We start from the raw sequence: 15942 nt of genomic DNA, 5'->3' as shown, positions 1-15942 counted from the left end.
GCAGCATGGGACGTTTACCGGCGCGCGCTAGATGACGTATAACCAGAGGTGGCTAGTAACGAGTTACATTTACTCCGTTACATTTACTTGAGTAAGTTTTTGAAATGAAAAAATTATACTTCTAGGAGTAGTTTAAAACATTATACGTTTTACTTTTACTTGAGTAGATTTGTGAAGAAGAAACTGTACTCTTACTCCGCTACATTAGGCTACAATGAGCTCGTTACTTTTCTTTTTACCTCTTTGGTATTCTACGCGTCATTGTTTTTATCCCCCCCGCGTACACCTCATTTTGATGTTTTATTTTGACAGAGAGAGACTTCTGCTAAAGGCTCTACCACTTGACTGTGTTTCACCAATCAAACGTAGTGGTGCAGTCTCGTCATGTGACCACACTCAATCTCAGCAGCAGGACGGGTTAGCTTTACAGTCGTAGCAAACAAAAATGTCAGAATCAACCGTCGGCAATGCAGACCCAGACGAGGAGGAACACCCCTGGCCTCATATTGAAAGCATGTTTACCTCAGTAAAAGTGCGAAACAGCAGCTACATTACGCGGTGTCTTCTGTGTCTATCAAAACAAATGGACATTTCAGCATTCAAAAACTCAACATCTAACTTGAGGAAACATGTAGCGGTAATACACACACACACACACACACACACACACACACACACACACACACACACACAGAGTTTATGAGAGTTTATGGGCTGCCTTGTTCTAGTTCTGCCTGCAGAGCCTGGTAAAAAAGTATAAAGGTTTGGGAATTTGTGTTACTTGTGCTTATTTATTTTTTATTTATTATTATTTTATTGATTTTATTTTTTAAGTACTTGAATTTACCTGGATTATTTTAATTTAAGCTATTTTGTAATTAATTAGTTAATTTTAATTTATTTTATTGATTGGATGAACTATAATTTGCCTAAAGACGATTATTTTGTATTTTTGTCTGTCTGATTGAATGTGTTAAAAAATAAATCAGACGTTACTCAATAGTTACTCAGTACTTGAGTAGTTTTTTCACCAAGCACTTTTTTACTCTTACTCAAGTAATTATTTGGATGACTACTTTTTACTTTTACTTGAGTCATATTATTCTGAAGTAACAGTACTTTTACTTGAGTACAATTTTTGGCTACTCTACCCACCTCTGCAGTTACACGCTAGACTGGTTGGTTGCTAACTATAGCTAACAAGCAAACAATTTAAAGCTGAATGATTTTAATATTAACACAAAATAAATGCAATGCACCTTAAATATCTGACCCTGCTATGAGCTGTTCCTTAACCAAACTAACAATTGGCTTAGAGTTTACATTAGCACTCCTTCAGGTTCATAATACAAACACATTAACAAAAGCTAACACTTAGCTAGCAATTAGCGCTTGGCTAGCGATTTGCGTTAGCGCTCTTTTCAGTATTAATACAATGAAAGTTGAAGTTGTTCTCTTATTTTGCACAGACAGTGTTTACATTTGGAAAGCCATGTTGCATTTATGTAACTTTATGCATCCAGTGGGGCATCACAATAAAATGAGACATAATGTGTTAATTCCACAATAGGAGATATGTTATGTTGTTACCTAACAGTTTTGGTGTAAAAAGCCTGCATATAGCGATAGATATACACTACTGTTCAAAAGTTTGGGGTTACTTAGAAATGTCCTTATTTTTTAAAGAAAAGCACTGTTTTTTTTCAATGAAGATAACATTAAATTAATCAGAAATACAGTCTAGACATTGTTAATGTGGTAAATGATAGGTATTCTAGCTGGAAACGGCTGATTTTTAATGGAATATCTACATAGGTGTACAGAGGCCCATTTCCAGCAACCATCTAGTTGAGTATCTGGAGCATCAGCATTTGTGGGTTCGATTATACTCTCAAAAGGGCCAGAAAAAGAGAACTATCTTCTGAAACTCAACAGTCTATTCTTGTTCTGAGAAATGAAGGCTATTCCATGCGAAACATTGCCAAGACACTGAAGATTTCCTACAACGGTGTGTACTACTCCCTTCAGAGAACAGCACAAACGGGCTCTAACCAGAATAGAAAGAGAAGTGGGAGGCCCCGGTGCACAACTTAGCAAGAGGACAAGTACATTAGAGTCTCTAGTTTTGAGAAATAGATGCCTCACATGTCCTTAACTGGCAGCTTCATTAAATGGTACCCGCAAAACGCCAGTCTCAACGTCCACAGTGAAGAGGCGACTCCGGGATGCTGGACTTCTAGGCAGAGTGGCAAAGAAAAAGCCATATCTGAGACTGGCCAATAAAAGGAAAAGATTAAGATGGGTAAAAGAACACAGACATTGGACAGAGGAAGATTGGAAAAAAGTGTTATGGACAGACAAATCTAAGTTTGAGGTGTTTGGATCACACAGAAGAACATTTGTGAGACACAGAAAAAGTGAACAGATGCTGGAGGAGTGCCTGACGCCATCTGTCAAGCATGGTGGAGGTAATGTGATGGTCTGGGGCTGCTTTGGTGCTGTTAAAGTGGGAGATTTGTACAAGGTAAAAGGGATTTTGAATAAGGAAGGCTATCGCTCCATTTTGCAACGCCATGCCATACCCTGTGGACCGCGCTTGACTGGAGCCAATTTCCTCATACAACAGGACAATGACCCAAAGCATACCTCCAAACTATGCAAGAACTATTTAGGGAAGAAGCAGTCAGCTGGTATTCTGTCTGTAACGGAGTGGCCAGCGCAGTCACCAGTTCTCAACCCTACTGAGCTGTTGTGGGAGCAGCTTGACCGTTTGGTACGTAAGAAGTGCCCATCAAGCCAATCCAACTTGTGGGAGGTGCTTCAGGAAGCGTGGGGCAAAATCTCTTCAGATTACCTCAACAAATTGACAGCTAGAATGCCAAAGGTCTGCAAGGCTGTAATTGCTGCAAATGGAGAATTCTTTGACGAAAGCAAAGTTTGAAGGACAAAATTATTATTTCAAATAAAAATCATTATTTCTAACCTCGTCAATGTCTTGACTATATTTCCTCTCATTTTGCAACTCATTTGATGAATAAAAGTGGGAGTTTTCATGGAAAACATGAAATTGTCTGGGTGACCCCAAACGTTTGAACCGTATATATCGAGCATCCCTAGTTACAACCAAGCATGACAGCTCATTTGGGGTCTAAGTACCAGACCTACTGTATGTCATGTCAGCTGATCCCAAGATACATCAATTGTGTCATAAGTAGGCCTCGCTCAAACAGAATGCCAATACTGGGCTGGCTAATGAAAGCACTGTATGCAATCTATCTATTCAATTCAAGGGATCCCATTCCCAGCACACCCTAGATAAGACATGGGTTCACCTACACAGATTTTGAGTGTAGCAGGGCTAAGTGAGCTAATCAATTGAATGCTAACAAAAGCAAAAAAGATGGAGAAATATTAATTCAAGAAATGTCTTTATTTGGTTTTAGGCATATTGGAATGTGATGAAGGAATGGAGAAAAAGCAGAGGTCAGTCCAGACATTCACATAGAGCAGTCTGCAGCCCCACAGAGACCAAGCTGTTTAGTAGGAATTAGGGAGTTGAAAATGCTGCTATCACCGTTAGCAGATTCTTTTAGCTCTTCTCTTAAATATTCCCTAATTTAAACTATCACACTTTAATAATCATGTCTTCCAATACTAACATTTTTCACTTTATGTATTTTATTTTCCTCTAAAGTGATGTTTTTTATAGGGACATTAACATACATTTTACTGAGTAATTTGGTCCATATTTAGCTATGAACAGAAACAATATTGCTTAAAAGAGGTGTAGGTTATGGACTCTTATTATTAGGACACAAACTGACTATAAATATGCGAATCATCAGGATTTTTTTTTTATGTGAGTGCCACAGTTTCTATGACAAAGTGATGGTGTTGTTTTGTTATTACCCTCACAGCTTAAAGACTTACAAAAGGAGCCTGCAGGCTAAATAAATAAATAAATAACATTAAAGGGTCAGTTCAAATAAATCACACACAAAAAAAAGTTAATGCATTAAAGTGAGTCTATGTGACCTTTGCTATGGGATAAAAAGCTCCAACATAGTATAATAGAAGGACAAGTAATGTCACTAACACAGGAATATGTATCTAACAGTTAGCCACCATAAACTATTGGTCATACCAGGCCAAGTAAGAATGTAGCAGCAAATGTGTACGGTGGGGTTTATTCCTTATGTATTCATCTGCAATGTGAAAAATTGTTATTACTTCCTAAAAAGTCAAATAGTCCCACTTTAAGGTTGCAGTAGGTAACTTTAAGTCAGACTTTTTTCACTATATCCTGACAGTAGTACATGAGACGGATAATATGTGATAAAATCAGGTTCCTGTGGGTCCTCCTAGTGCTCCTAACGGCATTTGCAAGAATCCACAGAGCCTCGTGAAAACAACCAATCAGAGGTAAGAAACATACTTGATTGTCGAGTCTCATTCCCAGGTCATCAACTATTGACACTGGGAATGAGACTCAACAGTCAACTATCTTCAAGCCACCAGCCCAAAGTGTCTTTCCATCTTTCTCAGCTCTCATTGGTTGTTTTTGTTCATTTCATCCATTAGGAGCACTAGGAGGAGCCAGAGGAACCTGATTTTTTCACAGATTATCTGTCTCATGTTCTACTGTCAGGATATAGTGAAAGTTTCTGTGAACATATTCCATTAAAATGTAAAATAAATGTACTTTAAAAACGTTCCTAGTCACAACTTGGTCTCTGTTTCCGACTGCAGCCTATCTACAGTCAGTCCTTTACCTCCACACCTTTTCATTTTGGCCAAAGACCAAGGACGGGACCTCAGTCACAACAGGTTAAAGCTTTAGGTTTTCAGTTGGCAACAATACATAGTGGAGAGCTTAGCAAACAGAGAAGCACTTATAATCATTAAAGCATTGTTTCTCATTGGTACTAGCAGCCAGCTTCTACTTTCCTACAATTTTTTTCTTCTTTTTGTTGTAGTTCTCTTTCTTCTAGTCGCTGGCTCTTCGGGGCAGAATGTGAGTTTGGCTTCGAAAATCTCTGGAAAAACTCACATCACATGCGCAAAGACCATCACAAAGTAACCCTAACAATAATTTTCATATCATCCTTACACATGTCAAAAAAAGGAAAACATTTGAAATTATCATAATTAATGTTGAGCTCTAATAATAATAACAATAATAAACTTTCAAACAAAGCAAACATTTCTTTTGGCAACTTTTCCTGTGCACAGCAGGAAGAACGAAAGACTCAAATGAAAAGAGGCAGACAAATGAATTATTCCAAACAGAAGCAACAAACGCTTTCCATTTCAAAAACTAGTTTAACCACTACACACTTTACGCTACAAAAACACATTGACTTTTTAGGTCTTCCATATCAAATACACTTTTTGGTATCGCGTTGGTTTAACAGCTCTCAGTTGTGTAAGAAAGAAGACGAGGGGGAAAGCACTTATTTTTTATATTGCTCTGCTTTGAATAAACCTTTAACACTAACAAAGGGTCATAGTAAACCTTGAGGAACATTAAAGCTTGAGGCAACACACACTTTTGGTCAATAATATATGGGTTTCTTCAGTCATAAGATGCAATGCCATGGTTAAAACCCTGGTTTAAAGCATTTTATCATGTTTCAGTTGGGAAACCTTTTTTAAATCCATCTGAAATTACAATGTCGGAGTGTTTTTAAATAAATTGTTACTTTTTTATTACTGAAAAGTGATAAAAGAGTGGTTGGGCTGGTGTAAGTGTTTGACCGCACTCACTAACAATCTAAGATTGAGCAAACTGTAATTTTTATTAGTTTATATAAGCCACAGACAGGCAGTGTTTTGTAAGCAGTGGTGAATAACAAGGATCACATTATTTAGCATCTAAACTAACTGTTGTTGACATTTGCAAGTGATGTTTATCTGTTTAATGCTCTATAGCTACAACTATCTAGGCTGCAAACTAATGTTAGCAGTGCACTGTTCCTTGTTGGATGAAGCCAAGTTGAAACATAAGATATGTGTCTTTGTTTGTAGATAAAAAAAGCAGACATTAGGTAATTTATTTATTATTAGAGTCTCGTTGTGCAGATCATTTAATTAAATAAAAAAATATTTTCCTTTTAAAAGAAAAAAGAATGTATTGAATCTTTGGGGACCAAAGTATAAACAACTTGGGTCGAAGGCAACTTTGAATCTAAAAGTGTGGTTCCTTCTCAAAGCAGCTGCCCTCAAGGTTCACCCACTGTTAGCCATTCACACACGTATATTATCGCACTCACAAGCATGTTTCTGTGCTTTGGTTATGAGGAACTGTAAAGGTAAAGTATGAATGTTAAAAATGTAGAGGTATTTGGTTACATATTTCTTTACAATAGCTAAATATTTGGCAAGGATTCAACTACTTTAAAAAAGGAAGATAGTATCCCTTATAATATTGACATAAAAAGTCTTTCAAAATATCTGACATCTTCATTTGGTCACTTTTAAATGTTAGAATCAACAAAAATAGAGTTCAACGTTCAAGGGATGCACCTGCAATGACTTCCAAACTAAAGGACATGAAAGATATCATTTAAAAAAATGGTAACGAAATCATGAGAAAAATGTTTTTGGCTTGGGTTCAGTTAAAGCACTTTACACACAGGTGACCCCTTTCAAACGGGAACAATCCAAAATTGTAAGTAAATGTAATCTCTCTTTTAAAGGAAAATAAAGAAAACCATCAAAATGTTTACATCTTTGGGTATCATTCAGCTTGGTTTTTAGGGAAGAACTTTTTGGATAGGCTGACATGGCAAAACACAAGCCTCATCCGTGCGTTCAGGCAAGTATCCCCTTAAAACTTCTTTAGCCGCCAACTCAGTGTCGTCGAGGTCCCAGGGCGACCAATTTGGCATCTGGACAGTTAACTCGGCAGCGTGGCCTCAGTCATTTTTTGGCTTATCTTCAGTATGCCATCAGGTTTGTGTGGCTCAAACAAACAACCTGTTAGTTGTGAACATGTTCTTCCTGATAGACTTCATAGAAAAAAATTGAATGCATGGCTTGAAAGGTTCACAAAGCGCTCTTTGAGGTCCATATTTTCCATGAGCTACATCTTCTGCACAAATATGTCTTTGGAGATGGGCTCTTGCGGATATCTGAAAGCTGTGGATATCCACATAATGGAGAAAGAACAACCAAGGAGGCAACACTACATGGCCTTCTTGAGATCAGAATCGTTGAAGATTTCCGCCAAAATTGGACATAAACAAAAGGTGACCTGGCTTGAAGAGGCGGCTGTTAAGGCTCTTGTCGATCTCCGGTACAGTAAGGCTTAGGCTTGTGGCAGTGGAATTCAGGCTCTGCCACGGTTACGCTCTCCATGGTAGTCATCCTGCTGAGCACTCTCTGGACTGGCCTGGTTGGCGGCTGGCACGGTACACTGGCACTGGCACTGGTCGGGGAAGTAGTGGCTCAAGGGAAAGGGATTCGGGATGTTTTTTGGTTGAGGTAGGCTAGCACAAGCAGCATCATCAGGCTAATATTGGCCCAACTATGGCTCAGACATTCTTGTCAGACTGAGGTAGCTTTCTTTGGAGGTGTGCAGCTTTTGGGTGAGGTTGAGTTGAGTAATGTTTGCATGGTTCTTCTAAATGGCTTGTATGGCTTATAGACAATCATTTCTAGTCAGACTCTCACCTCCATAAGGCTTTCACAAAGGCCGCTATGTTTCTTTCCTTTCTTATTGCAGAGGAACTGAAGGCAAAGTCAAGAGTTCTGTCACAACAGACTAACTGGAATGTTCCAGTTGTGTGAGAATATTTGGCTTCATTTGGGTTTTAAGACCATAGTACACATCTTCACATGTCAGCTTACCAGAGGAGGTCTAAGGAATACAATATTTTGGTTATGGAACAGACTCCCTCTGGAAAAATGACATGTGTTTGTGGTGTACACACAAAAAGAATGTGACAGGACCTAATCTGCAGTGGCAATGCTTTTTGACGGCTTTGACTACATGCACATGTGCATGTGCACAGGCAATAAAGGCAGTAAGCTTTGGTTTGAGGTAAGGGTGGAGGATCGGGTTGGGGTGGCAAGGGACCAGATTTGTGTAGGTTACTTTCAGGTTATTAGCAGCAGGTTTTGGGGAGACTAAACCTATGACTTACCCCTATCAAAGAGCATGGAAGGTGCTCATTGATGGGAGGCTAAGGGGTTCCTACTTGAGTAGCAGACTGTTGGAGGGGAGGACAGGAATGTGGGTGTTGATAATTTTGACCAGTATTAGCCATTGCCCGTGCCAGGCAAACCTGCCATGTGCTGCTCAATGACAACCTGGCACTGCGCTGGACCGACCGCCTGCTCACAGGAAGTCACAACAGCAGGACAGAAAGGAGACAAGAGAGAAGAAAGAGAACAAATCATATCAGTCAAGTACGGAAATATTTGACAAGTTGACAAGCACAAACAGGGTACCACAGTCACGCATGGTCTTCCACTATGTCATCATTACAGTGTTGAGAGATTAAAAATAGTTTTACTTTTTATTTACAATATAATATACACTTTTTCTTTTTCTTTTTTCTTTTTCTGCAAACTCCATTTGAGAATTCCCTAGAGAGACATTTCAGTTTGTTCTTTTTCAGTCTAATTGTTTGTGGTTTTGGCCATTATTTCTTAGCTATCTTGTAGGCCCTGAATTTCTGTCACAAATGGCCACAAAAAAGTTCATTACATGTTGTCATTACATTGTGTCATATGACAGATGGATGAATAACAGCATCAGACGTCATCCAATACTTCAGTGAGTCAATATTTGTCAAGACAAAAATGATGGATGGATGTAATACCAAACACTGGCAGCTGCTGTTCTTCAACGAGTCTTACATGTGACAGATGCTGACTGCAGTTCTAGATGGACTTGTTTTGACCAAATGTACAAACAGAACAAGAACAGATGTCCATCATTAGCAGTGATTTTGATCTGTTTATCTAAAAGGTCATCCACATCTAAAACTGTGAGGACTGTTAATTGTGATTTTAGTTACAAACATTGTATTTTATGGAGTGCACACACTGGGATCTTAAGCTGTTGCCTGGAAGTTTGATCTTTGTTATTGAGCCAAAAGCAGCATTTCTGTACTATAGACTGAGGTCCAGTATGGCACTATTCTTGTAACTACCTAAAACATGTGATATTTTACTACTAAGTTTTCTGTTTTAGCTAGTTATCCCTGCTGATCTTCCAATTCATACTAGCACAACTGTCTAGTGAGCTTTTAAGCTAATGAGCAAGCCTGGTGACAATGATATATGAGTAATTATAAGCAATTCATCATTGCATGTCATCATATTCTATGTATTTGGTGTTGTCAGCAATATTAGACTGTGTTGGCTCAATTGTCATTATAAAAGAATCATAATCCCATAGGCATCGAGGAATTGAGCGATACTATGCAAGTAAAGTAAGGGGCCGCCTTTTTCCAAGCTATGTCTGAGGGGAGGCCCAGATCAGTCTCAGACTTTGAAAACCCCTGCACTAGATTACTTCTGAGCCAAAGAAACACTTCACTTGTAATTAAATGCAATGTTTTGTTTCTAGACCCTACAAATACTTAAAAATGTACTTAATAAATCAAATGGTTAAGTAAAGTAGAAAAAGCTTTGACTGGCATATTCTGAGTGACTACCTGAGGCACTGGTTCCACTCTGGGGTGGTTTCCTCCATCCTTAGGGATGCCATTGTGTTCTGTGTTGTCCCTCGGTACAGACCAGCTGTCCTGAGTCCCTTTACTGCAAAACAGACTGTAAACAGGTTCCAGCTATGAGCACAGATTGTATATTAGTTTACATTTACATAGCTAACAATTCATGGTTATTCACTCTTGGTCAGTAAACCTAATAGATAATTGATTGCATTATAATTTAACAAGAATTACTGACAGTGTATATAATATACTAGTACAAAGCATGTACAGTGTGTTTGCACTTACCTACGACGGTATCCAAACATGAGGAAGAGAACACAGAAGATGATGCAGGCGGTGCCAATATGGATGCCGATGACAATGCTGCCCAGAGAGGCCTCTCCATCCCTGCACTGACACAGACTGTTCCCTCCTGGAAACACACAGCGCTAATGAGGAACATACTCATGATGGAAAAAAGCTGAGCTTCAGCCAAAGTTAGCATTTGGTGGTATTTTACACATTGCTGATCTCATAGTCCAAAGTCAAAGGTTAGACACTTAATTTCACAGTTGCATTCGGTGGTCCTTGTGTGGAGGCCTGCCTGCAGCCATTTCAGTTTGAGAGTGTTCTTATAGCAGCCAAAGGAGCTTTAAAGACATTTATTTGGGATTTTGCCCACTTATAATGTGACAAAAGATAGATATAATAGATTTTTACCACACCACCTCCAGCAGTCTCTAATTCTGTTCTTTTTTTCTACTTTGGAGTCACAAAATATCAGATTTTGTCCAACAACAGTCTCACCAGAAGCTGGAGTTTGCCTCAGTCTGACCCGTATATTATGATAATCTTTCTTAGATATGTCTAGGCCTGAATGTCTTTCCCAATCCCATTTTCTCTGATACGGACTGTCAAATCATTTTTGGAGTTTTGTATCTTATTATAGAAGTCAAGAACAGCCGTGCATGCAACAGGTTTAAAAAAACAAAAAATGCTGTTATCTCGAGATCACAAGTTAATTTATTTTGTTATCTGGAGAAGAAGAGCTGTACAGCGCATTGAGTGGTCAAAAGACTAGGAAGGCGATATATTAGTACAGGTCCATTTACCATTTACCATTTAAGTACAGTCCAATTTACCATATCTTCTATGAATATATGAACTAAATTAGGTTCCCTATCCTTCACTTGTGTAATGTTTTTTGTATATATGTATTTCCAGAAATGCTGTTCTTTAATTTATTTCATTATTCATTTTAAGCAAGATCAGAAGATGTTTACAACCACTGTTCATTCATAGGTGCAATCAGAGGAGTCGCTTTCAGGACCCAATCTGTGATCATACTCACCAGTGGCCGGGTCACTCACGCCCTCCTCTGCCAGTGATACCAGTCTCTTGGAGCAGTCACTCTCCCCGTTTCCATTGTAGGCCACCAGTTTGACTTCATAGACAGCACCCGGTTCTGAAACGGAGGGCCCCACACAGAGTCAGTCAGGTTTTTAAAGTGGAATGATTTGTGTCTCTGCTGAGGATGTGTCGGTCGAGTGTGTAGGTAGGATTTAGTGGCATCTACTGGTGTAACTACAGATCGCAATTCGCTTGCTTCACCCTCCCCTTGCTAGTGCAAAAAAATCCTACCCTATCTAGAGCCAGAGTTTGGTTTGTCCATTCTGGGCTACTGTGGAAACATGGCAGACTGCATAGAATGCAACACATAGCGTCTGTAGATTTAAAAGGCTAATTCTAAGGTAATATATATATATGATTTCTATGAAAACAGTTATGAATATTATATTCCATTTCTGTCAATAGAGCCTCCTAAATGTTACACACCAGACCTTTATTCATACTCCGTTACTCTTTCATACTTCACACTGGTTATTGTATTGGTGGTGCAGCGAAGTGCACACACCTGTAGAAACCAAGACCAATCGCGTAAAACCTAACTGTGTGTGATGCCACATCATATATTGGTCTTCTTTCTGCATATAACTCCTCTTACAGTCTCCCATTAAACAAACTATCCATTTTAGGCTGCTTGTGATTGTTTTTCATGCTGTGAATTTAACTGACTCAATAAGTAAGTACCACAGACCCAGTCAACACAAACGGCCTTTGGCATCCTTTTCTTAAAGTAAGTGTATGCTGTCTGTGGTGATGGTGAGACACACTTTGAGTCACATCCAGCACTGTCACATGATGATAATTAACATGCGACACACTGCTGCATCAGACATGATTATCACTGACTGATAATCGATCAGTGGCACTTCTGCTGTGAAAATCAATGCATGCTCAGTAAATTCCCACATAGTGAAAGTGTGGACAGCAGCTGTTAAAGACGCTTTAAGGAGCAAAGGCTGACAGACACAGACTCATTGTGGGTACATCTGTAGGCTCATTCATCTGTCAATAACCTAGTTATAGCATTCAGCCTATATCTGTACTAACAGCCTTACAGGGACACATATTCCCTCATGATCAGATATGGCTGTTTAAAATTTTCATGATTGTTACAGAGTTTACTTTAAATTAAGAAATTAAATGATGTCATCATGTCACAAGTAAAAGGTAGAACAGCTCTAGTTTCCAAATCTTTTAGGAAATTGAAAGAACTCTAATTTGGCACTGTTTTTATGGAAAATTGAGACGTAGGGTTCTATTTCAACAATCTGTAGCGCATAGTCTAAAGTGCAGTTAGGGCATGTCCAAATCCACTTTTGCTAGTTAAATTTATTGTGGTATTTAATCTTTTAATTAATCATAGATGTGTTTTAGGCATAACATGAATGAAACGAATGAAATGAGTATCATCTCCCATTCCCTTTTAAAGCCAGCTGTGCATTCACCTAGCGCATTGCTATTTAAATGACGGATTCTGAGTATTGGAGAACAGTTTGCTGCTGACGATGGCTAGTCAATGGTTGAGTCTCATTCCCAGGGTGCCAAAGCGTCTGTATTTGACTCAACAATCAACTATCTTCAAGCTTCCAACCCAAAGCTTCGTTATATCTTCCTTGACTGTGATTGGTTATTTTCATTCGGCCCAGTGGACTCTTACAAATACTATAAGGAGCACTAGGAGCCAGAGGAACCTGATTTTTTTTGCAGTACTGTCAGAACACATGACAAAAAATAATTTTAAATGCTGTCTGGATTTACAGTTATAATTTACAACTTTCTAGGAAACTACTTGTAGTGTACTTGTACTGATGGACAGATTAGCAAAGAGAGACAGCCCTTTGGATAATTATACACCCGACAAACTGGATAATTCTCTATATGGGAGCAGAAGAAAGAGGGGACTGTTACTGCGCACCAAATAATCAACAGTCAGTGAGGCAGATTTTGCTCTTTCAGAGAGGTGTTACTGTTCATTGAAATGGAATCAAATGACTCTGTGTCTTGTGTCTCAATTCATGTCTTGTGTCTCAATTCTATTTGTGAGGTTGCCACTGCACTCAATTCAATCATTATTTTGCAGGTGACCGAGATGAGTGTGTTGTTATGGTTACAGGTATTGAGTCTGGAGGCGTTGCTGTTTAAACAAACATGGGGAAGAGATGGATGCTGCTGGCTGGTCACGGAGACAATGAGTGGAAGAACTCTTCTTGGTAAGGGCACTCACACATGCACTCTTGCGCACACACACACACACACACACACACACACACACACACACACACACACACACACACACACACCCAGCTTAGTGATGGTGTGGGCATTGACGAGACAGGGCAGCTGGATCGGTCCCTGGAAGGCAGCATGGGGGACCCTGCGATAGGACAGCCTGAAGCCCTCAGCCTTGCCGGCCTTAGCGGGGAGCTCCCAGAGGACCTGCACGGCGCTGGAGTTCATCACCTTGGTGAAGAAGGTGGGAGGTGTTGGCACTGCAGGGAGAGCGAGGACAGAAAAATATAGATTAGACAAGATTAGAAAACAAGCACTGACTGTCCTCTAAGGAGGTGAAGAGAGCAGGTTGCAAAATGTGGCCAGTGCAGCAGCTGACAGGAAGCGGATTTAGGTGTGTACTACACTAACTAAACCACTACTGTCCAGCATCTCATATTTAAAGATTACCTCCAGACATGTATTAAGACATAAAAACAAGAATCTTTTAACTTTTTTAAGCTATTTTCACTGATATTCTCTTATCTTTTAGACAATGGCCAATATCATTCACTGTGATATAAAATATTTTTAATAAAAAATGAATCAGGAGACAGGGCAGGAGTTGGTTTTTGTCAGTCTTTCACGTTCTTACCGCCCCCTAGTGTTGTAGCCACCACAGTGTGGGACTGCTGGCTAGCTCCAAGAGGAGAGTAGGCCTTCAGGTAGAGGGAGTAGGTGGTTGCTGGTTCCAGGTTGCTCACATCATGCTGGAAGGTGCCTTTACTGATGGCTTCCTGCAGCTCCAGACTGTCGGGCTCTGAATCACACACACACACACAAAAACACACGGGAATTTAGATTTAGCTATCACTATAACATCATCTAATTTGAAGTTCACCTACAACTTGCTGATACTCACCTCCAATCTTGCGGATGTGCAGGACGTATCCGATGATGCTGTCGGTGACGTTGGTGGGTGGTTCGCTCCATGTGATCTGCAGGGCGTTGGTGGACAGCGCACTGGCTGCAAGGCCCTCAGGGGCAGCGGGCAGATCTTTAGCCTGGGCCACGGCGAGGCGGGCACTGGCTTGGTTGGTGCCGGCACTGTTCTCGGCGATGCACTGGTAGATGGCCTCATCCTCCGAGCTGATACGGGTCAGAGCCAGAGTGCTGCACAGACAACACAGCTGCATCAGTTCATTGCTAGTCACATCTAAAGACACCACAGTACATACTGTATATACCACAATGTATACTTTATATACTGCTATATACATATATGTGTATGGAGAGCCAGATAAATAAACCCGAGGCATCAAATACAGACACTTGAATGAGACTCAAAAATCAACAAGCGTCCAATCCAAAGAGTCTTTCTTTCTTTCTCAGCTCTGATTGGTTGTTTTCTTTCAGGCCTGGTGGGTTCTTGCAAATACCATTAGGAGCACTAGGAGGAGCCAGAGGAACCAGATTTCTTTTTTGCCCTACTGTCAGAACACATGACAACATTTTCTATTTATAAAAGTTACCTACTGCAGCTTTAATAATCAAAACACTCAGCACCAAAACATTGAACTGAACAGTGAATGTTTGAAAGTTGAACACATCGCAGCTATACAGTATATTTCAATTATATAAATGCAAACATGTTATAATTCATACATATACAGTATAGACACTATTTAATATTTCAATAGATGAATGAAATTTGATTGTATGCCATTGTTCAATCACAGACCACACTGATCAGGGTCTAACAGGCTCAGTACCTCCACACTCTCTGTGCAGTGCTCCCACCCTGTGGTCCATTGGTTAACTGCAGGGCTAAAAATGTTCTCTTGCCTCTTGTATATCTGAGGTGACACAGATTGGGCTTTTCATAGAAAACCAAAACCTGCATCTGAGAATACTGCTATAGAGGAAACCTTCCCACATTTTCAGATCCTAGACCTCTGAGATAAGCCAGTCCCATGCCAGACCTCTGTGATACACGTGTCTTGTCCCATTGCTTTGTTGTTTCATCTTGTCTCTCTTACTGCTTGTCGTATCTGCTGCCTGCTTTTCAAACCGTCACTATGGCCTGTGCCTTTTCTTTTTTCTTTAAATATCTGTGTATAACTGACATCTACATTTTGGCTGCTTTCAGTAACACTGTCATGACATCACTGTATTTGACTTTGTAGCATTTGATTTTGTAGTCAGCATACATTCCTCAGATGTTTGTAATGTTCTTTTTATGCCTGAACTAGCCATAGGACAGTATTCTCTAAAAGTCTAGGTAAATGTTTTTCATGGTAAAAATCACATTTATCTCCTTTTGCAGGCTCCATAAGGAACTGATCAGTAACTGGCCGATCAGGATCACACTGAATTGCTCATGTTGAATCAGGCTTTTTCTTTTAACAGTATTTGCTTAAATGTCTCATAGTGCATTTTAAAGATCAACTGTGTGCCAAACTGTGAGCACAGAGCTGTAAATCATCACCAACCTGTTGTTATTGGTCAGCTTGACGTTGTGCCCAGGCATCAGGACCTTGCCATTCTTCAGCCAGATGAGGTGAGGTTCGGGGACTCCCTGCGCCACACAGGTGAACACAGCACTGCCGCCTGCTGGTTTGGACACAGACTGCGGCCACTGTAGGAACTCAGGAGGAGCTGA

General features: G+C 39.9%; 1 protein-coding gene across 1 annotated transcript in view; it reads right to left on the bottom strand.

Moving 5' to 3' along the window:
- Window positions 1–3411: 3411 nt before the first annotated feature.
- Window positions 3412–15942, bottom strand: part of si:ch211-57n23.4 (immunoglobulin superfamily DCC subclass member 3) — a 32269-nt gene continuing 19738 nt past the window's right edge. The window contains exons 7-14 of the mRNA XM_051390741.1: window positions 15773–15938; window positions 14203–14453; window positions 13936–14100; window positions 13373–13561; window positions 11017–11130; window positions 9972–10098; window positions 9669–9783; window positions 3412–8337 (exon numbers count right to left, since the gene is read on the bottom strand). Coding sequence (XP_051246701.1) covers window positions 8263–8337; window positions 9669–9783; window positions 9972–10098; window positions 11017–11130; window positions 13373–13561; window positions 13936–14100; window positions 14203–14453; window positions 15773–15938 — 1202 coding nt within the window. The 3' untranslated portion in view covers window positions 3412–8262. The remainder of the gene's footprint in view (window positions 8338–9668; window positions 9784–9971; window positions 10099–11016; window positions 11131–13372; window positions 13562–13935; window positions 14101–14202; window positions 14454–15772; window positions 15939–15942) is intronic.

The sequence above is a fragment of the Dicentrarchus labrax genome, unplaced genomic scaffold (assembly GCF_905237075.1).
Source record: "Dicentrarchus labrax unplaced genomic scaffold, dlabrax2021, whole genome shotgun sequence".
In the NCBI taxonomy this organism is placed as follows: domain Eukaryota; kingdom Metazoa; phylum Chordata; class Actinopteri; family Moronidae; genus Dicentrarchus; species Dicentrarchus labrax.
This window is presented reverse-complemented; position numbering and strand designations above follow the sequence as displayed.